General features: G+C 55.0%; 1 protein-coding gene across 7 annotated transcripts in view; it reads left to right on the top strand.

The window, feature by feature from the left end:
- Positions 1-1576: 1576 nt before the first annotated feature.
- Positions 1577-26731, top strand: part of tanc2b (tetratricopeptide repeat, ankyrin repeat and coiled-coil containing 2b) — a 66144-nt gene continuing 40989 nt past the window's right edge. For 4 of the 7 annotated variants that reach the window (XM_076040526.1, XM_076040529.1, XM_076040530.1 and 1 more), the window contains exons 1-5: positions 1578-1861; positions 8361-8460; positions 11463-11570; positions 22080-22142; positions 24866-25051. In XM_076040526.1, the coding sequence (XP_075896641.1) occupies positions 11504-11570; positions 22080-22142; positions 24866-25051 (316 nt within the window). In that variant the 5' untranslated portion in view covers positions 1578-1861; positions 8361-8460; positions 11463-11503. Of the gene's footprint in view, positions 1862-8360; positions 8461-11459; positions 11571-22079; positions 22143-24865; positions 25052-26731 lie in introns of all 7 variants that reach the window. The other 3 variants (XM_076040528.1, XM_076040527.1, XM_076040531.1) reach the window with 3 other exon arrangements.

Here is a 26731-nt window from a genome sequence, read left to right on the forward strand (position 1 = left end):
CTGAAAGGTGTTGTGTGTTGATTGTGCAGATCTTCAAAGAGTCGTAAAGCTCATGATCCAAACAGCAGCCCTGTGCAGTCTGTTGTTGGTCACCTCCTCCTGGAGGCCTCACCTGCAGGGTCTCACCTCCTCCTGGAGGCCTCACCTGCAGGGTCTCACCTCCTCCTGGAGGCCTCACCTGCAGGGTCTCACCTCCTCCTGGAGGCCTCACCTGCAGGGTCTCACCTCCTCCTGGAGGCCTCACCTGCAGGGTCTCACCTCCTCCTAGAGGCCTCACCTGCAGGGTCTCACCTCCTCCTGGAGGCCTCAGCTGTCAGTTCAAGAAAAGGAAGAGGATGAAGATCGTCTCATCACGTGGATCCATCCCCTTTCATCTTGGCTGCCTTTCATCCGTCTGACCTTCTCTGCCTGCAGTGAACCAGCAGTGAACCAGCAGTGAACCAGCAGTAAACCAGTAGTAAAACCAGCAGTAAAACCAGCAGTAAAACCAGCAGTGAACCAGCAGTGAACCAGCAGTAAAGCAGTGCTGAGCCAGTTGTACACTCTGCACAGATAGTTTCCACTGAAGGTCTCTGTTGTTTCCCATCACTGTTTGAGGTCGCTGACCTTTTCAACAGACACACTCACTCTGTTTACTGAACCTCCAGCTGAAGGTGGTGGTGGTCTTCTCCAGATCTGCCATGACATCTCAGCCATCACTTCACAGCTCAGGTACAAGTGGAAAATATTTTTTAATGAAGGTTCCTTCCACCCAACAGAACAAAAAGTAAAATTCTGATGCAGAAAAAATGTTTGACAATTTCCGTAGAATTGTTCTGAACGTGCGACCAGTGACCAGTGCATGATGGTGCAATAACAATCATGGACACCAGACTTCTGCCAACAGTGACAAGCAGAGTCTCTCAGCTGCTCAAGTCGGAGCAGAGCTGCTCGTCCACTCCCAACCAGGATAAGTGGATCACAGCTGATGGCACGTTGCCATTGGCGGGCTGAGCAGCATTAATCAGCAGGACAACACACACACACACACACACACACACACACACACACACACGCAAACGCACACACACAGTGACCTCAGTCAAACACAACAACATCAGACTGCAGAGTGGCTGACTGGTCCCAGTGGACAGAGTCTGGGTGGAGGTCAGGGTGGAGGTCAGGGTGGTGTCCTGCCTCGGCTGACACCTGACTGATCTCCACCTGGTGGCCTGATGATTCAGGTTTTTTTTCTCCTTATGAATACTTGGTGTTGTCTGCCCCCCCCTTTCCCCTGTCAGCAGAGCCAAACCGGAAGCACTGCGGTGACAGCGCAGTCTCCCCTCTTGTTTTATTTTGGTGAACCGGCAGGTGTCGCCAACCCAAATTGGAGCGTCTACGTTTTATTTTTGCAAGCGCGCAGCGCTTCCGGTGCAGCCCTCTGGCGCCCCCGCCGACTTGACAGAGTCGATGCGCAGCTCGGTTGTGTTGCTGCGGCGTCGCTGCGTGGCTCTGAACACCACCCGGCTCTGAACACCACCCGGCACTGAACACCACCCGGCTCTGAACACCACCCGGCTCCGGCTCCCCGCGAGCGAGCGAGCGAGCAGCCGCAGCCCCGACACTCGGAGGCTCCCAGCGGCCGACAGGAAGCCTCCGTCCCGCGGGCACCGCGACCTGCAGCGACCTGCAGCAGCCCGCAGCCCGCAGCCCGAGGAGCCCCCCCCCCCCACAGACAGCGGTGTCACGGACGAACGAGGGGTCGCTTCGGTTGGGTTTGGTTCGGTCCGGAGCGCCGCAACATCGCCGGCACCAGAGCCACTGAGAGGGGCGGGCGGGGTCGGATGTGAGGACGGAGACGGACGACTGGAGTCCCGCAAAGGTACCGAGTGTGTTTGTGCCTCCAACTTGTGCTCACGTCCCGGTCCAGCGACAGCAGCTGCTCGGCCTGGCCGCCCTCGACCCCCCGGGGCCGTTTACTGGGACGCACTGGGCCGCTGGTCCGGACGCGGTGAGGAGGGGGTCCGCATCAGCGCGCCGCAGCACGGCACGGCACGGCACGCACCGCGTCCAGTGTTCATCTGCAGCGTCTTGTCGGTTCGTGGAGATCAGGACTGTTTGGGCTGACAGAGCAAACCTCCCAGTAGCAGCAGTCAGCAGGCTGGGAGGCAGACTGGGAGCCTCCCAGTAGCAGCAGTCAGCAGGCTGGGAGGCAGACTGGGAGCCTCCCAGTAGCAGTAGTCAGCAGACTGGGAGGCAGACTGGGAGCCTCCCAGTAGCAGCAGACTGGGAGCCCCTGTCACTGTCCCTGCTCAAAGGTCACTTCCTGTTTGAGAAGAAACCTGTCTGCCACCAGTGGTGGGTGTTGAGGTGAAGGTCGCTGCTCCTCCTCCTCCTCCTCCTCCTCCTGCTGCTGCTGCTGCATCTTCAGCAGCAGCAGCAGCAGTTGGAAAAACGTGTGTTCTGAAAATCAACCCTGTGTGATGTCACATAGGGCTCCGACACCTCTCCCAGGTGAGTGACCACGTCCTCAATCAGGTGTGGCTCCACCCCCTCGACACCACCTTGTTTTTATCCCCTTCCCCATCAGCATCAGTCTCAGACTGCAACATGGGTTCTGGGTTCCTGGGATCTGGAACCACGGTTCTGGCTTCAGGGTACCGGGTTTAACTTTGAGGATTCAGAGTTCAAGATTCTGGGTTAAAAGTTCTGGGTTCTGTAATGAGGGTTCTGAGTTCAGTGTTCTGGGTTTGGGTTTTAGGATCTGTGAACACGGAACACCACTCCCATCCAGTGAAATAGAGAGAGGGGGGGGGGGGGGGAGAGGGAGGGAGAGAGGAAGAGAGAGGGAGGGAGAGAGAGAGGGAGGGAGAGAGAGGGAGAGAGGAAGAGAGGAAGAGAGAGGGAGGGAGAGAGAGAGAGAGAGGAAGAGAGAGGGAGGGAGAGAGAGAGAGGGAGGGAGAGAGAGAGAGAGAGGAAGAGAGAGGGAGAGAGAGAGAGAGAGAGAGAGAGAGAGGGAGAGGAAGAGAGAGGGAGGGAGAGAGAGAGGGAGAGAGAGAGGGAGAGAGAGAGGGAGGGAGGGAGGGAGAGAGGGAGGGAGAGAGGAAGAGAGAGGGAGAGAGAGAGAGAGAGAGGGAGAGGAAGAGAGAGGGAGGGAGAGAGAGCGAGAGAGAGGGAGAGAGAGAGGGAGGGAGGGAGGGAGAGAGGAAGAGAGAGGGAGGGAGAGAGGAAGAGAGAGGGAGAGAGGGGAAAAGAGAGGGAGGGGGGGAGAGAGGGAGAGAGGAAAAGAGAGAGAGAGGGAGAGATTGAGAGGGAGGGAGAGAGAGGGAGGGAGAGAGGAAGGGAGAGAGAGGGAGAGAGAGAGGGAGAGAGGGAGGGAGAGAGGAAGAGAGAGGGAGGGAGAGAGAGAGGAAGAGAGAGAGAGAGAGAGAGAGAGGGAGAGAGGGAGGGAGAGAGGAAGGGAGAGAGAGGGAGAGAGGGAGGGAGAGAGGAAGAGAGAGGGAGGGAGAGAGAGAGGAAGAGAGAGAGAGAGAGAGAGAGGGAGGGAGAGAGGGAGAGAGAGGGGGAGAGAGATTTGTTTGTCCTGTGTTTGTCCTGACTGCAGGTCAGAGGGGGCGGAGCCTCTTCAGGACACTGGCTGGCCGTGGCTGTCAGATTATCCAATCAGTGAGCCCCTCCCCCTTAGGAGCCAGAGCTTCCTCTTTAGCCTATTAGCTAGCAGCTGCTCCAACAACCTGATTGGCTGCTGCCACGCCAGTCAGCTGGATGTGTGTGACATGTCATCAGGACCTAGGGCCACGCCCAGCGGACGCTGCTCCGCCCCCTGCTGGACACCTGACGCATCACTAGCTGCGTTTCCATCCCCCCCAGGACTGCACAAAGCCTAAACATGGCAGCGTCAGCGGACGTGACGTGACGTACGGGGTCACGTGACCAGTTGACTGACCAGTGACACTGGCGCGTTATGATTGGACGGTGGCGGAGACGATTTGGAGTTCCGGCTTCTGTGCTTCACGCCATTCAATGGAAACACCTGCAAAATTGTACTTTTAGAAATATCGCTTTTATTTTGCAAAAAACTGCCATTTGAAACAAAGCTAATGTAGCATCCGCGCGCGTGTGCGCGTGTGGACTTGTGTGTTGTAAAGTTGTTGCTATTTTACGAGGATAAGGAAGCGAGTCGTGGCTGTCGCCAGGCTCCTGGAGGTGGCGCTGGTGTTGATCAGCTGCAGCTGCAGCTCCGGTGCTTCACACTGGGACATGGAGGTGCGGCCGTCCTGCTGCGGGAGGTGTGGGCGGCGCCGTGACAGCGACGCCTTGGTGTGTGTCAATAGGTTCCCTGTGCTCGGTCAGTCAGTCAATCAGAGGTTCTGGAGGAGCTGACTGACTGGCTGGAGCCTGTAATGGCTCAACTCCGTCGAGGAGCCATGACGGTTGTTCATCAGCATTTCAAAGGGGCTGGAGCAGCAGCAGCAGCAGCAGCAGCAGCAGCAGCAGAGGCAGAAGCAGCAGCAGTAGCAGCAGGAGCAGCAGGAGCAGCAGCAGCAGCAGCAGCAACAGCAGCAGCAGCAGTAGCAGCAGGAGCAGCAGGAGCAGCTGCAGCAGCAGCAGCAGCAGCAGAAGCAGCAGCAGCAGCAGCAGTAACAGCTGCAGCAGCAGGAGCAGCTGCAGCAGCAGCAGCAGCAGCAGCAGTAGCAGCAGTAGCAGTAGCAGCAGCAGTAGCAGCAGGAGCAGCAGCAGCAGTAGAAGCTGCAGCAGCAGCAGCAGTAGCAGCAGCAGCAGCAGTAGCAGCAGGAGCAGCAGCAGCAGTAGAAGCAGCAGCAGCAGCAGTAGCAGTAGCAGCAGCAGCAGCAGTAGCAGCAGCAGCAGCAGTAGAAGCTGCAGCAGCAGCAGCTGCAGCAGCAGCAGCAGCAGCAGCAGTAACAGCTGCAGCAGCAGAAGCAGCAGCAGCAGCAGCAGTAACAGCTGCAGCAGCAGGAGCAGCTGCAGCAGCAGCAGCAGCTGCAGTAGCTGCAGCAGCAGCAGCAGCAGCAGCAGCAGCAGCAGGAGCAGCAGCAGTAGAAGCTGCAGCAGCAGCAACAGCAGCAGCAGCCTTCACCCTCCTGCCAACAGGACGGTTTGTCAGCTGCTGCTTCCAAAGTCAGTAACTGACTTTTACTCTGGAGTTGTTTGATGGCGCTGCCTGAGCTAATGGCCAATTAGAGGCCGGCGTGGCCGAGCAGCGCCGAGCGGCTCCTCGCCACCGGCTCTCCAGTTATTCACCTCCCATCCGTCACTTGGTTCTGGTGCCGGATCACCAGCGTCGCTCCGTGTTCACAGGAGAGCAAATAGTTCCAGAAAGTTGTGACGTGGTTAAAAATGATGGGCAGCAGTTCACACAATTGGAGAGGAAGTCATTTCTAAACGAGGTGATTGGGTCCCCCCCCCCCCCACCTCTGACGACCCTGAAATCCTCAACGGTCTTTTATTTTAAAAACTGCTCTTCTATTTCTGAAAGGTTTGATGTCTTCTTGAAGTTGGTGCTGTGGTGTTTGTGTCCTTGTGACGTCACCGCTGATCAAAGTCTTACTCTTGTCCTGAAGTCACATCAGTCAAACAGTTGATGGGACACAGCGTTGCATTAAAAGCGGGCCAGGGGGAGCGGCAGATGTGACGCGGTGAGAAGCAGCAGGAAGCAGGAAGCGACGGCGCTCAGATTGACATCAAGTGAAACCGCAGCCCGGCCCAGTCATGGTGCTATTTTCAGAAACTCTTTGGAGTTTTCCAAGCAGCGGGCGGCCCTGGCGCACACTGGCCCGTCTCCACACTGTCTCCACTTCACCCAGCAAAGAAGTCAGCAGATTAAAAAGACTTGCAGTGTTTCAGATTCCACTGAGGAAATCAGCCGTGTTGTCTGGTTCAGGGGGTCACAGTGTGACCGGCCAGCATGCAGTGAGCAGCACCCGAGGGCAAGTCCACACCAGTGGAAACTGCAGCCCAGTTCACTGGTGCCCAGTTCACTGGTGTCCAGTTCACTGCAGCCCAGTTCACTGGTGTCCAGTTCACTGGTGCCCAGTTCACTGGTGCCCAGTTCACTGCAGCCCAGTTCACTGGTGTCCAGTTCACTGGTGCCCAGTTCACTGGTGCCCAGTTCACTGCACCCCAGTTCACTGCATCCCAGTTCACTGAATCCCAGTTCACTGGTGCCCAGTTCACTGCAGCCCAGTTCACTGGTGTCCAGTTCACTGGTGCCCAGTTCACTGGTGTCCAGTTCACTGCAGCCCAGTTCACTGGTGTCCAGTTCACTGGTGCCCAGTTCACTGGTGCCCAGTTCACTGCATCCCAGTTCACTGCACCCCAGTTCACTGCATCCCAGTTCACTGAATCCCAGTTCACTGGTGCCCAGTTCACTGCAGCCCAGTTCACTGGTGTCCAGTTCACTGGTGCCCAGTTCACTGGTGTCCAGTTCACTGGTGTCCAGTTCACTGCACCCCAGTTCACTGCAGCCCAGTTCACTGCATCCCAGTTCACTGAATCCCAGTTCACTGGTGCCCAGTTCACTGCAGCCCAGTTCACTGGTGTCCAGTTCACTGGTGCCCAGTTCACTGGTGCCCAGTTCACTGCAGCCCAGTTCACTGGTGCCCAGTTCACTGCATCCCAGTTCACTGCACCCCAGTTCACTGCAGCCCAGTTCACTGCATCCCAGTTCACTGAATCCCAGTTCACTGGTTCCCAGTTCACTGCATCCCAGTTCACTGCACCCCAGTTCACTGCACCCCAGTTCACTGCACCCCAGTTCACTGAATCCCAGTTCACTGCAGCCCAGTTCACTGGTGCCCAGTTCACTGAATCCCAGTTCACTGGTGCCCAGTTCACTGAATCCCAGTTCACTGCAGCCCAGTTCACTGAATCCCAGTTCACTGCAGCCCAGTTCACTGCATCCCAGTTCACTGCAGCCCAGTTCACTGGTGCCCAGTTCACTGAATCCCAGTTCACTGCAGCCCAGTTCACTGCAGCCCAGTTCACTGAATCCCAGTTCACTGCTGCTAGTACACTGCATCCTAGTTCACTGCAGGACAGGAAGCCAGTTATTGGTGGATTGAAAGGACCAGCCCTTTAAGGGGGTGTGGCTTCAGAATGGAGCAGTGCCATTCCGTCCTGACAGGTGAGATGTAACTCCTCCCCCGAGAGGTGTGGGTGGAATCTGGGTCATTTATGTCAAGGTTGAAGCATCACAGCTGTTTATGATGCTGACCATTGAAAAACAGGCAGAATTGTTGCACTGGCCCTTTAACTGCACTTCTCACAAGCTTCTTTTTCACTGCTCCGTTTGGTGTTTTTTTTCCCACGCTCAGTTTAAAAATAATCTCCAGCTCCAGGTTACTGAGAGTCACATGATGTGGCTCGTGGTCACCTCGAGGTTTGAGGCGTCTGAACTGCAGCCACTTTCAGCGGTGAAAGCGCAGCGATTGAGGCTTCCAGACGCACGAGCGCATCACCGCCTTCCACCTGCTGGAGCTGCTGGCAGTCGAGGAGGGTTGGGTTCCTGGGAGCTGCAGACCTCTGCAGTGCCGCTCACAGCCCCCAGTGGTCCCAGCTGGCTGGTGCACCTGTCTGGTGGCTTTGCTGCTCTGAGTGTACAGCGTGTGTGTGTGTGTGTGTGTGTCAGAAAGTCAGTGGGAGGGGCCTGTCTGAAGGCCTCACCAGGCTCCAATTAGCGTCCAGCAGCCTGTCACAGCAGGAGGTGGAGCCAGTGTTGACACAGAGCTAATTAGTGCTAACGAGACGCCGGGTCACTTCCTGTCCTGCCGTGATTCTCGTGTCTCGCCAACTGAGCTGAAGCCCCGCCCAGTGGAGGTGATAGGTTAGATACCCGGCCAGCTCAGGACAAAGACTGGCTCCCTGATTGGCTCTCAGTATTTGGGGGCGGAGTCCAGGAGCAGCTGCTGGCGGAGCTACTGTTGTTGTTGTTGTTGTTGTTGTTGTTGTTGTTGTTGATGCTGCTGTGTTTATTGTGCGCCATCAGGTGGTGACTCCTCGTCCCTCTCCCCCACCACTGACCCAGCAACACACTGCTGCTCCTACTGCTGGATGTAGTTTGATGTAGTTTCATCTTAACTACGAGTTAAAGAGAGAGAGAGAGGTTCTGGTTTTACCGTCGTTCTTTGGATGAAGAGCAGAACTTCCAGACTGTCACGTGACCGAAGCGACTCTTTGTCCTGCCGTTTGTCACATGATCCCACACAGATTCCAGCACCGCCCACATCCTCGACCTTGACCCATGATGAGGGAGCTGCAGTGTAGTGGTCCAGGGGGACAAGACGCCCTTGTCAGCGTCTTGCTGACTCTTGAGACTTGAACTTCTCTTTCTTCTCCTTCTTCTTCTTCTTCTCCTTCTGCAGAGCAGCGTGGACGCGATGAGGACCGACTCACAGCGGGACCTGGCGCCGCTCCGGCCTCAGCGCTGATCCGAAGAGCTGCCTGGTGTCTCCTCTCCTCCTGGTGAGTCCTCCCACTCGTTGGTGCACCTGGTGAGCCTGCAGGTCACAGGAGCACCACCAACCATCAACACACCAGGATGATAGGGACTGGTTCTGGTGTTGTTGTTGTGGTGTGGTGATGATGATGAAGATAATGATGAAGGTAAAGCCGGTAATGATGATGGTGATGATGAAGAAGAAGAAGAAGAAGAAGACGGTGATCATTATTGTGATGATGATGATGGTGATGAGGAGCAGGAGGAGGTGAAGGTGAAGGAAGAGGAGGAGAATGTGGATGATGATGATGATGGTGATGAAGAAGAAGAAGAAGAAGATGATCATTATTGTGATGATGATGATGGTGATGAGGAGCAGGAGGAGGTGAGGGTGAAGGAAGAGGAGGAGAATGTGGATGATGATGATGAAGAAGAAGAAGAAGAAGAAGAAGAAGATGATCATTATTGTGATGATGATGATGATGGTGATGAGGAGCAGGAGGAGAATGTGGATGATGATGATGATGATGGTGATGATGAAGAAGAAGAAGAAGAAGAAGAAGATGGTGATCATTATTGTGATGATGATGATGGTGATGAGGAGCAGGAGGGGGTGAAGGAAGAGGAAGAGGAGGAGAATGTGGATGATGATGATTTGTTTCCTCTGCTTGAAAACTTGGAGACCTTCTTCTTCTCACGGCCTCTCAGCTGCTTGTCCTGGACTTTAATCAGCCAGAACTGCAGCTTCTCTTCTGGCCACTGCGGCTCCAGAGTCAGATCACTGCTCCTCCTGGTGGACAACCAGGAGAAGACACTCACTGGCCCAGGGTTGTGGGCTCTGTGGTCTCCTCCTGCAGGAGAATTGTGTATGTGTGTCGTCATGGTTGTGTAGCTGCTGTGTGACCATCCAGCTGTGAAGTTGTTGCTTTGGTCCCTGCAGTGACGGAGGTGAAAGGTCGCAGTCAGCTGACCGCCAAGGCCTCTTTTGCAGCTGCAACACTTCTCTCAGCCGTGCACGGCGGTGGTCTGGCTCACGTGCACGGTGCTGTGGTCAGGGACAGTGGTTCTGCTAAGGCGGTCTGCTAGGGGGGCGTGGCCTGCATTCCAGCCAGACCATCGGCTGCATTTCTCACATTTCAGAGGCCGTAGGAGTCGCTGCTTTGTTTGAGCTCTCAGTGTGTAGAAGTGAGGTCCTGGTCTGGTGGCTCCTAGTCTGGTGGCTCCTGGTCTGGTGGCTCCTAGTCTGGTAGGTCCTGGTCTGGTGGCTCCTGGTCTGCTGGTCTCTGATCTACTAGGCCCTGGTCTAGTTGGTCTCTGGTCTGGTAGGTTCTGGTCTGGTGGGTCTCTGGTGTTGCCTTGATAGTCTAAAACCCAGCACCAATCACCTCATGATTAGACCTCCACACAGGCAGAAAGTTGATTGGTGGACCTGTTGCTCCTCCACTTCCTGGTTCCTGCGCTGACTGTGTGACTGTGAGCCAATAGCAGCTCACCTTCCTTCACCTTCTCCTCCCGCTGATCTCACACTCACCTGGTGCCACGGAAACCTCAGCCTCCATCTGCCACCTCAGCAGCTCTGCTCTGACTGGCTGCCAGCTTTGCGTGTCCCTGAGAACATGCGCACACACACACACACACACACACACACACACAGAAGTGTCCCGGCGACGCAGACGGCGTCGCCGGGACACTTCCTGGTCAGACTAGGATGACATGTGGTCTTGCGTCTTTGACTTGATGAGGATCTCTGCGGTGAAGGTTGCTGGACCGTGTGGCCGCATGCCAACAGCCTCCACAGTTCTGCCTAGCAACAGTGGTGGTGGGAGGAGCCACCCCCCTGGCCCCCCCTACTGGCCCCGCCTACAAACACGTCGCTTCGAAACATGAAGGTGTCAATGAAAAGTCTGTGGCTCAGGGTGAGGCCCTGACGGACCTCATTCTCTGAAGCGACACGTCTGTTGCAGGGGTCAAAGGTCAAAGGTCGGGGGTTTCCAGCTTCAGCCGTCCAGGTTCTCTGTTGGTGTTTGCCGCGATCAGAACCAGAGAAGCACACAGACCTGGATGAGAGTCGGGAGTCACATGACAGGAAGTTCTTCCTCTGCCGAGTCAGGAGGTCGTTTCCAAACCACTGCTTCTGTTTGAATCACCGTTTGCCCCGTTGATTCATTGACTTATTGATTTACTTACCAGGAATCGTGGCTTTTTAAAGGGTGAATCATCATGTCGCCTTCAGCGGCTGCCGCTGCTGCCGCTGCTGCTGCTGCCGCTGCTGCTGCTGCCGCTGCTGCTGCTGCTGCTGCTGCTGCTGCTGCTGCCGCTGCTGCTGCTGCTGCTGCTGCTGCTGCTGAGGCCTCTTCTACTCCAGAACACCTCTGTTTGTGTGTCAGTCAGAGGAACCGGAGCAGCAGCCCTGAGGGAACACAGACACTGGGCCTCCTCTCTGGGGATGGATGGATGGATGGATGGATGGATGGATGGATGGATGGATGGATGGATGGATGGATGGATGGATGGATGGTGGAAGAATGGCGCTTCTTCAGCTGCTCTTGTCCATCTTGTCCAGACACAGAGGTTCAGTTCTGGTGGTTAAAGAATTTCTTTGTTCCCCTGTAGCAGTGTGTGTGTATTTGTGTGTGTGTGTGTGTGTGTGCCTGCATGTTTTTGCGAAGCAGTTCTGTGTGTCTAATGACTCAGTCTCACCTTTCACGTTGTGTAGAACAGTGTGAGGAACATTATCAGGAACATTATGATGACCAGCGTGAGGACCAGTGTGAGGAACAGTGTGAGGAACAGTGTGAGGAACATTATCAGGAACATTATGATGACCAGCGTGAGGACCAGTGTGAGGAACAGTGTGAGGAACAGTGTGAGGAACATTATCAGGAACATTATGATGACCAGCGTGAGGACCAGTGTGAGGACCAGTGTGACTGACCAGTGTGAGGACCAGTGTGAGGACCAGTGTGAGGACCAGTGTGAGGACCAGTGTGAGGACCAGTGTGACTGACCAGCGTCTCTTTCCCAGCAGGTCCTCCAGTCGTCGTCTGTGGAGCTCAGCGGCCAGCAGCCATGTTCAGGAACAGCCTGAAGATGCTGCTGACGGGGGGGAAGGCCAACAGGAAGAGTCGCAGCAGCGGTGAGTCTGAGCAACAGTGACCTCTCTGGTGGCCTGTGGGCGGTGCAGGGGGCGCTCTTCTCTTCTCACAGGTCTATTTTGGGGCGGCAGCAGCTGAGGTGAAACTGAAGACGACCTGAAGAGCCTCTTGAAGGCAGATTGGAAATTCCAACCAGTGTAACCCGAACCGGTCATGTGACTCACTATGCAATCTGCACAACACCTTGGAGTACTGCACACTTGCTGGGGGTGGGGCTTATGACAGGCAGGTGGCGCCAGAGAGCCAGTCAGCGCAGCATTGGCTCTGTGTTTGCAGCCAGCAGCTTAAAAGCAGCGTGAGCTTCACGCGTTCCCTCCGAAGTGTTGCCTTGGAAACGGTGCTAAAGCCAGGTGGTCCTTCCACCACTAGAGGGCGTGTGTGTGTGTGTGTGTGTGTGTGTGTGTGTGTGTGTGTGTGTGTGTGTGTGTGTGTGTGTGTGTGTGTGTGTGTGTGTGTGTGTGTGTGTGTGTGGCAGAAGAGTTTCCTGCTCTAAGGTCAGAAGTGGATCCAGAAGATCCTGGTTGGTTGGTTGGTTGGTTGGTGAGCTTCTCCTTAGCTCAGCTGGTCTTGGACTCCCCTGGAGGTTGGTGCCAGGTGGGCAGATGGATTTCACTTCTTTCCTTCTTCAGCCGGTGACTCATGATGAAGTCGCACACTCTGCCGTGGTTGGTCTGCTGCGTTTTCACACCACCAGTCGACGGTATCACAAGTTCCTCAGAATACTGAAGAGAGCGCCGAAGAACAATAAAGAACACTGAAGAATGTTGAAAAATACTGAAGAACACCCGAAGAGAACCCTGGTTCTCTCAATGCCACCCTGACCACACTCGCAGGAAGTCCCTCCCACTTTGTCCCATCAGAACAGGAAATAAGCTCCGCCCCTGAAGTGCAAAGTAGCACGTTTGAGGGAATCTAACGCTGTGTGTGTGTGTGTGTGTGTGTGTGTGTGTGTGTGTGTGTGTGTGTGTGTGTGTGTGTGTGTGTGTGTGTGTGTGTGTGTGCGAGTGTGTGTGTGTGTGTGTGTGTGTGCGAGTGTGTGTTTGAGTGTGTGTGTGTGTTTGAGTGTGTGTGTGTGCGAGTGTGTGTGTGTGCGAGTGTGTGTGTGTGTGTGTGTGTGTGTGTGTGTTTGAGTGTGAGTGTGAGTGTGCGTGTGTGTGTGCGTGTGTGTGTGTGTGTGTGTGTGTGTGTTTGAGTGTGAGTGTGTGCGAGTGTGTGCGTGTGACATGAGCGTGGATGCCAGCGGAGGGAGACAAAGTGGACGTTATCTTCACCAGTTGTGAGCTAGAGGGCGCTCTGCAGCGCCAGTCTGGATGTGACAGTTCCAGTGGCAGCTGGGATCACACTGAGCCGCCCACGCACTGCTTTCACACCAGCGCAGTGACGGGAAGCGAGCACAACAACACCGACGCTCCCCCACCCGAGCAGCAGCACCAGGCGGCCCTGCGGAAAGCAAGATGATGGGAGGAGCAATGACAGAGGTGAAGATTCCTGTGACCTTCTCACCACTGCTGCCCCCGTCAGCTGGCCCTCGCCAGTGGCTGTCACTGGTTTCCTGTCTGAGGTGGCGGCGGCTGTTAGTCTCTGTGTGTGTCAGATACACAGACAGACAGACAGACAGACAGACAGACAGACAGAGGAGGAGACCAGGTGGAGACACTGCAGGGTCCTCAGCTGTTCCCAGGGTCTCTCACCTTCATCACAGAGGATGACGAGCTCTTCACGGCTGAGCTACAGGAAGTGCCAGGGAGACAGGAAGTGATGGCGGTGGTGATGATGATGATGGTGATGATGATGATGATACTTCCGATCAGCTGTGAAAGAGTTAAGGCAGAGAGAGGGAGAGATAAAGTGGGAGGGAGGGAGAGAGAGAGAGAGAGAGAGCTCCACTGCTGCTAGGGAGAGCGAGGAGGAGGAGGCGGAGCCCAGTGAGTGTGTGGAGCTTCTCCAGCAGTCTGCTGCTCCGCTGCTCTCTTCAGGATCTGTCACCATGTTGCAGGATTTCTGCCGTCTGGACAGCAGAGCAGCTGACCTGGGACAGGTGAGTCTGCCGGGGGGAGGGGGGGGCTGATGGAGGGATGATGGAGGTGGTGTCGACGGTTTCGATGTCGTTGGTCGTCGTGGTCTGTGGTGGGTGAGCGCTCGTGTGTGTGTGTGTGTGTGTGTGTGTGTGTGTGTGTGTGTGTGTGTGTGTGTGTGTGTGTGTGTGTGTGTGTGTGGCTTTCTCTGGTTTTATGGGATTTATTATGGCTGCTCTTCCTTTTGCTTGCAGCCAGGGGGCGCTCTCCCCAGTGAGCATGGTGCTAGTTGGTCCCAGCAGCCTGAAGATGTGATCTTCACAGCAGCTGGAGGCTGCAGAGAACTTTGAGCTGAACATTGTTGCTCCTCCGCTCTTTGATCACGGTGTGAATCCTGCATCTGCTCTGAGTCAGTGAGTCAGTGAGTCAGTGAGTCAGCCAGTCAGTCAGTCAGTCAGTCAGCCAGTCAGTCCTACAGTCAGTCAGTCCTACAGTCAGCCAGCCAGTCCTACAGTCAGTCAGTCCTACAGTCAGTCAGTCAGTCCTACAGCCAGTCCGTCAGTCAGCCCTACAGCCAGCCAGTCCTACAGCCAGCCAGTCAGCCAGCCAGCCAGTCAGTCAGTCCTACAGTCAGTCAGTCAGTCAGTCCTACAGTCAGTCCTACAGTCAGTCAGTCCGTCAGTCAGTCCTACAGCCAGTCCTACAGTCAGTCAGTCAGTCCGTCAGTCAGTCAGTCAGTCCTACAGCCAGTCCGTCAGTCAGTCCTACAGTCAGTCAGCCCTACAGCCAGCCAGTCCTACAGCCAGCCAGTCAGCCAGCCAGCCAGTCAGTCAGTCCTACAGTCAGTCAGTCAGTCAGTCAGCCAGTCAGTCCTACAGTCAGTCAGTCCTACAGTCAGCCAGCCAGTCCTACAGCCAGTCCGTCAGTCAGCCCTACAGCCAGCCAGTCCTACAGCCAGCCAGTCAGCCAGCCAGCCAGTCAGTCAGTCCTACAGTCCGTCAGTCAGTCCTACAGCCAGTCCGTCAGTCAGCCCTACAGCCAGCCAGTCCTACAGCCAGCCAGTCAGCCAGCCAGCCAGTCAGTCAGTCCTACAGTCAGTCAGTCCTACAGTCAGTCAGTCAGTCAGTCCTACAGTCAGTCAGTCCGTCAGTCAGTCCTACAGCCAGTCCTACAGTCAGTCAGTCAGTCCGTCAGTCAGTCAGTCAGTCCTACAGCCAGTCCGTCAGTCAGTCCTACAGTCAGTCAGCCCTACAGCCAGCCAGTCCTACAGCCAGCCAGTCAGCCAGCCAGCCAGTCAGTCAGTCCTACAGTCAGTCAGTCAGTCAGTCCTACAGTCAGTCCTACAGTCAGTCAGTCCGTCAGTCAGTCCTACAGCCAGTCCTACAGTCAGTCAGTCAGTCCGTCAGTCAGTCAGTCAGTCCTACAGTCAGTCAGTCAGTCCTACAGTCAGTCCTACAGTCAGTCAGTCCGTCAGTCAGTCCTACAGCCAGTCCTACAGTCAGTCAGTCAGTCCGTCAGTCAGTCAGTCAGTCCTACAGTCAGTCAGTCAGTCAGTCAGTCAGCCCTACAGTCAGTCCTACAGCCAGTCAGTCAGTCAGTCAATCAGTCAGTCAGTCCTACAGCCAGTCAGCCAGCCAGCCAGTCAGTCAGTCAGTCAGTCCTACAGTCAGTCAGTCCTACAGTCAGTCCTACAGTCAGTCAGCCCTACAGTCAGTCCTACAGTCAGTCAGTCAGCCAGTCAGCCAGCCAGCCAGCCAGTCAGTCAGTCCTACAGTCAGTCAGTCCTACAGCCAGTCAGCCAGCCAGCCAGTCAGTCAGTCAGTCAGTCCTACAGTCAGTCCTACAGTCAGTCAGCCCTACAGTCAGTCCTACAGTCAGTCAGTCAGCCAGCCAGCCAGTCAGTCAGTCCTACAGTCAGTCAGTCAGCCAGTCAGCCAGCCAGCCAGCCAGTCAGTCAGTCCTACAGTCAGTCAGTCCTACAGCCAGTCAGCCAGTCAGCCAGCCAGTCGGCGGTGGAAGGAAGTTGACAGCAGCTCCTGCAGTGAAGGTTGCTTCCTCTCTGTGACCACTGGGTGACTGCAGAGATGTTTCCTGAAGGGTTCCTCCACAGTTGTTTTTTATGCAGTTGTGACCTCTCTGTGAAAATATGGACCTGCACAAACAAGTGAGGACACTTGAGACACTGTTCAGACGTTCAGACGGTTTGAAATCAGCCGGTGAAGGTCACGTTCTATTTCCTGCCTTCCTCGGGCTCTGGTCGTCCTGCCGGCCGATTGGCTGCCACGTCGGCCGAGGCGGTGGAGGAGCCTGCGGAGGCACCTTCAGGTGTCCTGAGGTTGTCACAACACACTGTGGGGATCTGGTCCCACTCAGCAGTCGTCACTTCCTGTCACCGCTCTCCACCCCTCCCCCTCTCATCCTGTCAGCCAGCAGCTCTCCTCTCCTCTCCTCACACTCACACTCACACTCACACTCACACTCACACAGACACGCACACACACACACACACACACACGTTTACACATGCTCACACACTTCCCGCCCACTCAGATATTTCTGGAGAACAAAAGCAGGAGGATGGAGTGAGATGAAGTAGCAGCAGAGGGAGGCTTAGTGGAGCAGCCCTGCGTAGGCCCCTCCGTCTCCATCCACTTCCTGTTCCTCCTCTGTCTCCATCCACTTCCTGTTCCTCCTCTGTCTCCATCCACTTCCTGTTCCTCCTCCGTCTCCATCCCTCATCCACTTCCTGTTCCTCCTCCGTCTCCATCCACTTCCTGTTCCTCCTCCGTCTCCATCCACTTCCTGTTCCTCCTCTGTCTCCATCCCTCATCCACTTCCTGTTCCTCCTCCGTCTCCATCCACTTCCTGTTCCTCCTCCGTCTCCATCCCTCATCCACTTCCTGTTCCTCCTCCGTCTCCATCCACTTCCTGTTCCTCCTCCGTCTCCATCCACTTCCTGTTCCTCCTCCGTCTCCATCCCTCATCCACTTCCTGTTCCTCCTCCGTCTCCATCCCTCATCCACTTCCTGTTCCTCCTCCGTCTCCATCCCTCATCCACTTCCTGTTCCTCCTCCGTCTCCATCCACTTCCTGTTCCTCCTCCGTCTCCATCCCTCATCCACTTCCTGTTCCTCCTCCGTCTCCATCCCTCATCCACTTCCTGTTCCTCCTCCGTCTCCATCCACTTCCTGTTCCTCCTCCATCTCCATCCCTCATCCACTTCCTGTTCCTCCTCCGTTTCCATGCACTTCCTGTTCCTCCTCCATCCCTCATCCACTTCCTGTTCCTCCTCCGTCTCCATCCACTTCCTGTTCCTCCTCCGTCTCCATCCCTCATCCACTTCCTGTTCCTCCTCCGTCTCCATCCCTCATCCACTTCCTGTTCCTCCTCCGTCTCCATCCCTCATCCACTTCCTGTTCCTCCTCCGTCTCCATCCACTTCCTGTTCCTCCTCCGTCTCCATCCACTTCCTGTTCCTCCTCCGTCTCCATCCCTCATCCACTTCCTGTTCCTCCTCCGTCTCCATCCCTCATCCACTTCCTGTTCCTCCTCCGTCTCCATCCACTTCCTGTTCCTCCTCCATCTCCATCCCTCATCCACTTCCTGTTCCTCCTCCGTTTCCATGCACTTCCTGTTCCTCCTCCATCCCTCATCCACTTCCTGTTCCTCCTCCGTCTCCATCCACTTCCTGTTCCTCCTCCGTCTCCATCCCTCATCCACTTCCTGTTCCTCCTCCGTCTCCATCCCTCATCCACTTCCTGTTCCTCCTCCGTCTCCATCCCTCATCCACTTCCTGTTCCTCCTCCGTCTCCATCCCTCATCCACTTCCTGTTCCTCCTCCGTCTCCATGCACTTCCTGTTCCTCCTCCACACACCTTCTCATCCCTGGTTCTCCCAGTCCTCCCAGTCCTCCTCCCAGTCCTCCTGGAGGATCTCCTCCGCCCCTTGACGCTGTGACCAGTTTGACTGGTTTATTGGTGCTTCTCCTCCTGGGGACCATTTAAGTTTCCTCTCAGCCAATCAGACGGACCTGTTGCGGGTCACCTGGGTGTGCTGCTCTGCTCTCGGCCTGATTAGAGCAGCTGCCTAGTTGCTGGCTGACAAGGGGGTGGTGGTGGGTGGAGCCACCTGGTCCACGTGGAGCAGAAACATGGTTGTTGTTCCTGCGAGCAGCTCAGCGCTCTGATTGGTCGACTGGTCGTTGTGTTTCTGCAGCTCACCGCCGTGCAGTTGATGTTTGCAGGTGTCCAGCAAGAAGCCTGTCAGGTCCTCGCTGGGTGTGTGTGTGTGTGTGTGTGTGTGTGTGTGTGTGTGTGTGTGCGACGGCAAACAAGCTGCTCTGAAAAATCCCACACACGCACACACACACACACACACACACACACACAGGCAGCATAATGAATCCCGGTGTGTCAGTGGGCGAGCGAGGCAGCACAGTCAGGGAGCTGAGAGAGAGGGGGCGGGCTCAGCCGCCGTCACTTCCTGTTTCCCTCCTCGCCGTCCGTCTCCGGTTGCCATGGCGACAGCCAGTCTTCACCTCCTGCTCCCTGCTCCTCCTCCTCCTGCCGTGAGGACACTGTGTCTGTGGAGGCTCTGCAGGTGGAGATGTTGTTATTTTCACTCTCTCAGCCACAGTCAAGTCTCCCCCCCTCCTGTAGGTGGCGATGTGACCCCCTCCTGGTTTTACATCTGGTAAAGAACAGCATCAGCTGCATCTCCTGGTAGCTCTGTCACATTGCCACCTGCCACCTGCTGGCCTGGTCCTGGGATGGCCTGGTGCTGGGCCGGCCTGGTGCTGGGCCGGCCTGGTCCTGGGCTGGCCTGGTCCTGGGCTGGCCTGGTGCTGGGCCGGCCTGGTCCTGGGCCGGCCTGGTGCTGGGCTGGCCTGGTCCTGGGCCGGCCTGGTGCTGGGCTGGCCTGGTGCTGGGCCGGCCTGGTCCTGGGCCGGCCTGGTGCTGGGCTGGCCTGGTGCTGGGCTGGCCCAGTGTGTAAAATTATACCATGAATATTAAGTATCATGTCAGTCAGCGTCTCCAACCAACGAAGAAGAAGGTGGACCAGGTATCCAAGTTTGGGTGCACTGGCCACCGTAGTTCACTGGCAAGCTGAGGAGAAGGAGGGTGACTGAAAGAGCCCTGCAGTCTCAAATGTCACCGCCTGATGTCGCTGTTTCCTCTCAAAATGTCCCAAATATTTACACCCTGGACCTTTAATGGAGGCAACCATTATAAAAAACCATTGGTTATTTAGCCGGCGCCTCATCCTCTCAGAGGGAGCCCGATGGTGGGCAGGGCTTGTGAAGGCAGGATCAGGGCGTGGCTAAGCCTGGGCTCAGGGTGGTCTCCTGGTGGTGGCAGCTGGTCGGTGCAGGAAGTGGCATCTGCAGCCTCGGTGGGAGTCTGCGGTCCGGTGGAGGACTGTCAGAGGTTCAGACGGAGCTGGCGCCGCTCCGGACCTGCTGCCTCGCTCTCAAGGCTGCTTTTCATTGGACGAAGTGGAGCAGAAGAAGAAGAAGAAGAAGGAAGAAGGAGGAGGAGGAAGAGTGGAGCGACTCTGAGCTTGGGCACCTGTGAGTCCGTGACCTGAAGCCGAGAGCCGAGGCAGGAAACTCAGCTGTGAAGAGATGGAGGCACTGCTGCTGCTGCTGCTCAGAACTCCCAGTTCCTGTTGTGGTGATGTAACCTCAGCGTTGTGTCAGACTGAGAGGGTGGGAGATGCTCACAAGCCCCCCCCACCACCACCACCACCTTTTATTTTGGCTCCCTTTCTAAATGAGTCCCGCCCACTCAGCGCTGCAACGCTGCTCTCCTCAGTCGGATGGCAGTGTGGGAGTCAGCTGCATCATCATCGCTCGCTTCTTCTCTCTCCCTCCTCTTCTCTTCTCCTCCTTCTTCTTCTTCTTCTTCACTCACCAACATTTTCCATCTCTCTCTGCACTTCCTCCGTCTTCACACCTCCGTCCGTCCGTCCGTCCGTCGGTCCGTCCGGCCGGCCGGCCGTCCAGGACACTGCTGAGCCTGACGCACGCAGCCACACTCACATGCGTCACTGGCTGGCCCGCCGCCGCCATCATCGACGAGCCTCCACTCAGATCCCCCACCGCCCGGGGTCAGAGGTCACCATGTCTGACAGGGGGTGGGGGGGGGGAAGAGAGACAGCTGAGCTCACTCAGTGATAGTAAAACTAAATATGGGGTGGAATTAAACCCAATCTGCTGATTAAAACTCAGTTTCCTCCCAGTAGCCATTGACTCTGCTGTGTGTGTGTGTGTGTGTGTGTGTGTGTGTGTGTGTGTGTGTGTGTGTGTGTGTGGACACTTATCCCTCTGTGATGTCACAAAGGGCACCTACCCTGAGCAGCAAGAAATAAGATGTTGTGTTTCCTGCTGACTGAGCAGTTGGAATCATCTGACCTGGTTCCTGTGTTGTGATGGACCAGGACGATGATGATGATGATGATGATGAAGGTGGTGATGGTGATGATGAAGGTGGTGATGATGAAGGTGGTGATGGTGATGATGATGGTGAAGGTGGTGATGATGATGATGGTGAAGGTGGTGATGATGATGATGATGGTGATGATGATGAAAGTGGTGATGGTGATGATGATGATGATGGTGATGATGTTGAAAGTGGTGATGGTGATGATGATGATGATGGTGATGATGTTGAAAGTGGTGATGGTGATGGTGGTGGTGGTGGTGATGATGAAGGTGGTGATGATGATGACGATGGTGGTGATGATGATGATGTTGGTGGTGATGGTGATGAAAGTGGTGATGGTGATGGTGGTGGTGGTGGTGATGATGAAGATGGTGATGATGGTGATGGTGAAGGTGGTGATGATGAAGGTGGTGATGGTGATGATGATGGTGAAGGTGGTGATGATGATGATGGTGAAGGTGGTGATGATGATGATGATGGTGATGATGATGAAAGTGGTGATGGTGATGATGATGATGATGGTGATGATGTTGAAAGTGGTGATGGTGATGGTGGTGGTGGTGGTGATGATGAAGGTGGTGATGATGATGATGTTGGTGGTGATGGTGATGAAAGTGGTGATGGTGATGGTGGTGGTGGTGGTGATGATGAAGATGGTGATGATGGTGAAGGTGGTGAAGGTGGTGATGATGGTGAAGGTGGTGAAGGTGGTGATGATGGTGAAGGTGATGATGATGATGATGATGATGATGATGATGGTGAAGATGGAGGCTTCAGTATTTTGGGCCAGAGATAAAACAGTAGATGGGTCATGGATTTATCCTGATGTTGCTCCACAGCTTCACCAGTCACTTCCTCAATCCTCACCATCTCACCTGAGGTCCAGCAGATCATCTTTTCTTCAGTGAGAAGATCTTCATTCACTATCTCCACTGTCGTTGGTGTGAATCCATCCACACTGTCCTAAATATATATATATATATATATATATATCAAAATAAAAACTGTACAAAACACTTTCATGTCATACAATAAGTGTAAGAAGTACACAGTGGCGCCCCCCTGTGGAGCAGAAGAAGGTCTCATTTCTGTTGCTGTCGTCTCTCAGTCTGTTGAGTCTCACCAGTTTGCAGCCTCCAGACTGACTGACTGACTGACTGACTGACAGACCGACACATCCTGACTGCTTCTGGAGGTGGTGGACCTCCAGGGTGCCACCAGGCTGCTGGACCGACTTCACCTCCTCCAGACCTGCGTGCTGACTCATCACGAGTCATCTCGTGATGAGTCAATCCTGCTCCAAACAGTATCACGACCACTAACTAGCTTTATTTTTACACTCTCAAACCTCCTGATGCTTTCGAGCCATCAATGGAGCGCTGGCCATCTCCTATCTTCTCACCGTGTGGAGGCCCAGCTGCCAATCAGATCCACCAGAGCTGGCCCCTGCTGCCGGTCCTCACGCCTCCTCAGTGGCTGCAGCTACTACGGGCTGAAGGAGGCGGAGGAGCATCTGTGGAACATCTGAGAGGCTGCTCTGCTGACTGGAGGATCTGTTAGTGCCAGTTGGACTGTCAGGGTCTGCAGTGGCTGATCTGCTGTGCAGCAGGATTATAATCCTACCTCTGATCAATCTGCTGTGGCTAATTCAGCCCCGCCCCCCCGCCTCCGGGCCTAATTGATCCTAATATCATTAACCAATCTATGGAGGGACACGCCCCCTGCTCCCCTCTGCAGTGTGGCTGCTGTGGAAAGTATCCAGTGGTGTTCCAGCTGCTGCCGCGGCTCCGTCTCTCGGCACCATGGGGAGGCGGAGGAGGAGGAGGTGGAGCCTGGCGGCGGCGGCGGCGGTGTCCAACCCCTTGGCCACCATCAGGGGCCGGCTGGGCCTCCGCAGGAAGGGCGTGGAGGGTCTGTGTGTGAGCAGCCTGCAGGGGGCGCTGCGCTGGCACACCTGGCTGACAGAGGAGGAGGACACGGCGCTGCTGCAGCATCAGCGAGCTCACTTCCTGTCTGTTTGTGTCCGCCCTGCAGACGGCGAGGACCTGGACCCCGCCCTCCCCGCTCTAGACCTCCAGCTGAGCCACATCAGCCAAGGTAGGCGGAGCTTCACGTCCTTCAGCTGCTCCAATGGCTGAGTGTCTCTCTGTCTCTCTCTCCCTCTCTCTCGCTCTCTCTCTCTCTCTCTCTCTCTCCACCCTCATGTTTACCTCCCTTGTTTGGTCATGTGACTTTATTGCAGAGAACTTTGTGACGACTGAAAAATGAGTTTGCAGGGAGAGAAGAAGGTCACTTTAGTGCTGCTTGTTGTTTGCAGTGGAGGCTGGGAGTCTGTGTGTGTGTGTGTGTGTGTGTGTGTGTGTGTGTGTGTGTGTGTGTGTGTGTGTGTGTGTGTGTGCAGCTGGTGGGAATCTTGGTGCTAATTATATCCTCACCTTTCCCTCTGTGGAGACGTTTGCAGTGGTTCAGTGGCCGTTGGTTTCATTTCACTCAGACTGGACATGTTGTTGTTTTCACCAGGACAGTAGGACGTTAAGGACGTTAGGATAGTAGGACGTTAGGACGTTAGGACGTTAAGGACATTAGGACGGTAGGACAGTAGGACGTTAAGGACGTTAGGATAGTAGGATGTTAGGACGTTAGGACGTTAAGGACATTAGGACGGTAGGACGGTAGGACTTTAGGACAGTAGGACGTTAAGGACATTAGGACGGTAGGACGTTAGGACGTTAGGACGTTAAGGACAGTAGGACGTTAAGGACATTAGGACGGTAGGACATTAGGACAGTAGGACGTTAGGACGTTAAGGACAGTAGGACGTTAAGGACATTAGGGCATTAAGGACATTAAGGACATTAGGACAGTAGGACGTTAGGACGTTAAGAACATTAGGACGGTAGGACTTTAGGACAGTAGGACGTTAAGGACATTAGGACAGTAGGACGTTAGGACGTTAGGACGTTAAGGACAGTAGGACGTTAAGGACATTAGGACGGTAGGACATTAGGACAGTAGGACGTTAAGGACATTAGGGCATTAAGGACATTAAGGACATTAGGACAGTAGGACGTTAGGACGTTAAGAACATTAGGACGGTAGGACTTTAGGACAGTAGGACGTTAGGACGTTAAGGACAGTAGGACGTTAAGGACAGTAGGACGTTAGGACGTTAAGAACATTAGGACGGTAGGACATTGGGGCATTAAGGACATTAAGGACATTAAGGACATTAGGACAGTAGGACGTTAGGACGTTAAGGACATTAGGACGGTAGGACATTAGGACGTTAGGACATTAGGACGGTAGGACATTAAGGACATTAAGGACATTAGGACGGTAGGACATTAAGGACAGTAGGACGTTAGGACGTTAGGACATTGAGGACAGTCGGACGGTAGGACATTAAGGACATTAAGGACATTAGGACAGTCGGACGTTAGGACAGTAGAACGTTAGGACGTTAGGACATTAGGACAGTAGGACGTTAGGACATTGAGGACAGTCGGACGTTAGGACATTAAGGACATTAGGACATGAGGACAGTAGGACGGAAGTCAACGCCCTCCAGAAGAGAAGCAGCTTTCAGTTATCTTCATTTGGACTTTGTGAAGCAGCAGAAGTGGCTCAGTTTGTCCTTACCTTCATGGTCTGAGGCTTCTTCTTCTTCTGCTTTGGGATTGTTGCAGCATGATGATGATGATGATGATGATGAAGATGATGATGATGATGCTGGTGATGATGGTGGTGATGATGATGTGGGAGGAGGCAGCTGCACCACCACAAACACCACGTGCTGCCTGCAGGGCTGCTCTCTCTGCTTGGTCGGACCAGTCAGTGGTCCGGCATCAATAACCCTGCTGGTGTCAGAGAGCAGGACCAGGCTGAGCTCCTCCCACCTCCCCTGGACCGGAGCTCCTCCCTCCTGCTCCCACCCTGCTGCTTTCAACCGGCTCAGTCAAACTTGAATTGCATTCCTTTATTCTCGTGATACAATTAATTCATTTAATAAGTGCCTTCCTTTGGTGTATGAAAAAGCAGAAGAACAGTAAATAAAATATAAACAATAATAATCAGAAAAAACATCGTCATCTGTGGAAACAGACAATCGTCTTTGACGTGGCCCACATAAAACCTGAGATACTTTCTGAAAAAACACAAGTATAAAATTATAAAAAACAGTGAAACATAAGAAATGAAACCACAGTTAGTAAACATCTCACAACCACACTGCAGGCTGAGTGCTGCCGAGTCCTCCGTCCTTTCCACTGGAAGTCGTTTTACCAACCGATCCCGCAGTTCCATCGTTAGCAGAAGGGGGGGCAGTGTGGCTCGATCCAGAGTTCTGCAGACCGACCACACCCTCCGACTTCACCTCTTCACGCCGTCTCCGCCGCCGCCGGTAGCCCTCCGCCGCATTTCCTGTTGTAAGGTCTCGGCGGTGACCTTTGACCTCCACAGGATCAGTCAAATACACAAACGGGCTGAAAATAGAGCTTCTGGATGACAGCTCTGCGTCTCGGCACCGGGATGGAGGCAGAAAGGATCCGTCGGAGTCCACATTTAGATGTTTTTGTCTGGAAATGAAGCGTCTGTAGATGTGAAGAGATTATTTTTAATACCACGCCAGCCAATCACTGGCGTGGACCAGGAAGTCGAAAAACCAGAGCGTCGAGGAGCAGCAGACTGAGGTGTTTGGACCGGGAGGGCGGGGGGGGGGGGGGGGGGGTCACAACTTGCACTGTAATAACGTCGACACCGTTGCAACACCGGAGGCCGAGGGGAAGAAACGCCTGACGTCTGTGTGTCCTCCTGTCCTGCAGGTGGCAGCGTAGACGGCGACGCTGCCTTTGAGCCGGACAACGACGGCGTGCCGGTGCCGCTGTCCATGACCGAGGGCCTGCAGCACATCCGCATGATGGAGGGCGTGTCGCGCTCGCTGCCCTCCTCGCCGCTGCTCAGCCACCAGGCCGTCGGCGTGCGGCTGCAGCCCGTCAAGAAGCTCACAGGTAGGGGGCGCTGCGCGCCTCAGTCCACTCACCTTTCACCTGCCGCACATGCGGAGGCTCCAGAGTCTTAGCGGGAGGCTGCAAACACGGGGCTAAATGCGCTCGTTTTTGGCGCTCGTTGGCTGCGGACAATAAAGACGTGAAACTGCTCAGAATGGGACATTTTATTGTGGAATTTGACTCATCTGGGCCGAGGTCAAAGGTCGGAGGATCATCGGCTGCACGAGGGTCACAAGAAGCTGCAGCGCCCTCCACAGGCTGGGAGCGGCGGGGTTCCGGCAGCCTTGACGACTGCTTGGTGGCTGCTGCCGCCCGCTGGTCCAGTCCAGGCAGCCAGGGGGCGCTGTGTGGGCCGCAGCGCTCAGGCCGTGTTTGAAGGTGAAAGGTCACAGGGCTCAGCAGCCCCCGCTGTAGGTGTGTGTGTGTGTGTGTGTGTGTGTGTGTGTGTGTGTGTGTTGCGGTGAGGTGATGGAAGGAAGCTGGTGAGGCAGCGAGTGGAGAGCAGAAGCTGCTGGAAGTCGCAGCAGAGGAGCCTGGTCCCGCCCATTGTGGGCGGAGCCTCGTCTGGGAGGACAACATCAGCATGTGGAGGAGGTGATGCACGGACGAGGAGTAGGGTTGCCACCTCCTAGACTTTCAAATCCGGGACATCTCGGGGGGGGGGGGAAACCCTATCTGGACCACAGACGGAAATCAAACGAGGTTTTGTCATTTTCCCTAAAAAAAAATGGGACAAATTGTTTCCCGGGAGAGATTTTATTTTTCCCGGGACAGGTGGTGAAAACAGAGAACAATCCTGGGAAAAACACTAACGAGGAGGAGCAGGTGGCGGCTGGAGGAGGAAGAGGAGGAGGAGGTGGAGGAGGAGGAGCTGCCAACTTCTCCCAGCTGCTGTCATTCATTCTGAGAGTTTGCTATGCTAAGCTAAACCACCCCCAACTTTGACAGCTAGCTGTGCTAAGCTAAACAACAGCATCTTTGAAAGGTAGCTACGCTAAGCTAAACCACCCCCAACTTTGACAGCTAGCTGTGCTAAGCTAAACCACAGCATCTTTGAAAGGTAGCTATGCTAGGCTAAACCACCCCCAACTTTGACCGCTAGCTGTGCTAAGCTAAACCACAGCATCCTTGAAAGGTAGCTATGCTAAGCTAAACCATCCCCAACTTTGACAGCTAGCTGTGCTAAGCTAAACCACAGCATCTTTGAAAGGTAGCTATGCTAAGCTAAACCACCCCCAACTTTGACAGCTAGCTGTGCTAAGCTAAACCACAGCATCCTTGAAAGGTAGCTATGCTAAGCTAAACCACCCCAAACTTTGACAGCTAGCTGTGCTAAGCTAAACCGCAGCAGTGGAAATGTTCAACATCAACTGCTGCGAGCGCCCCCCCCCGTCCCCCCGCTCTTCTTCTGTGGTTGCCGGCAGCGGCTCTCAGCCTCTCTTTCTGGAGGCCTCTGACTCCTGATCAGTGGTGGAATGTGATTGGCTGGCAAGCGGAGGGCTGGATGATGTCAGAGCTGAACACGGTGCCAGAGGTGTGTGACAGCCACTTGGACCAGAGGAGTGAGGAGGAGTGAGGAGGTGGTGAGCTGCTGCTGTACAACATGGCTGCTGCTGCTGCTGCTGCTGCTGCTGCTGCTGCTGCTGCTGCAGCTCCAAGGGTAACACAAGGACAGCAGGG

This window comes from Nelusetta ayraudi, unplaced genomic scaffold (genome assembly GCF_046127955.1).
Source record: "Nelusetta ayraudi isolate G7.1 ecotype Tasmania unplaced genomic scaffold, CSIRO-AGI_Nayr_v1 ptg000061l, whole genome shotgun sequence".
Taxonomy (NCBI): domain Eukaryota; kingdom Metazoa; phylum Chordata; class Actinopteri; order Tetraodontiformes; family Monacanthidae; genus Nelusetta; species Nelusetta ayraudi.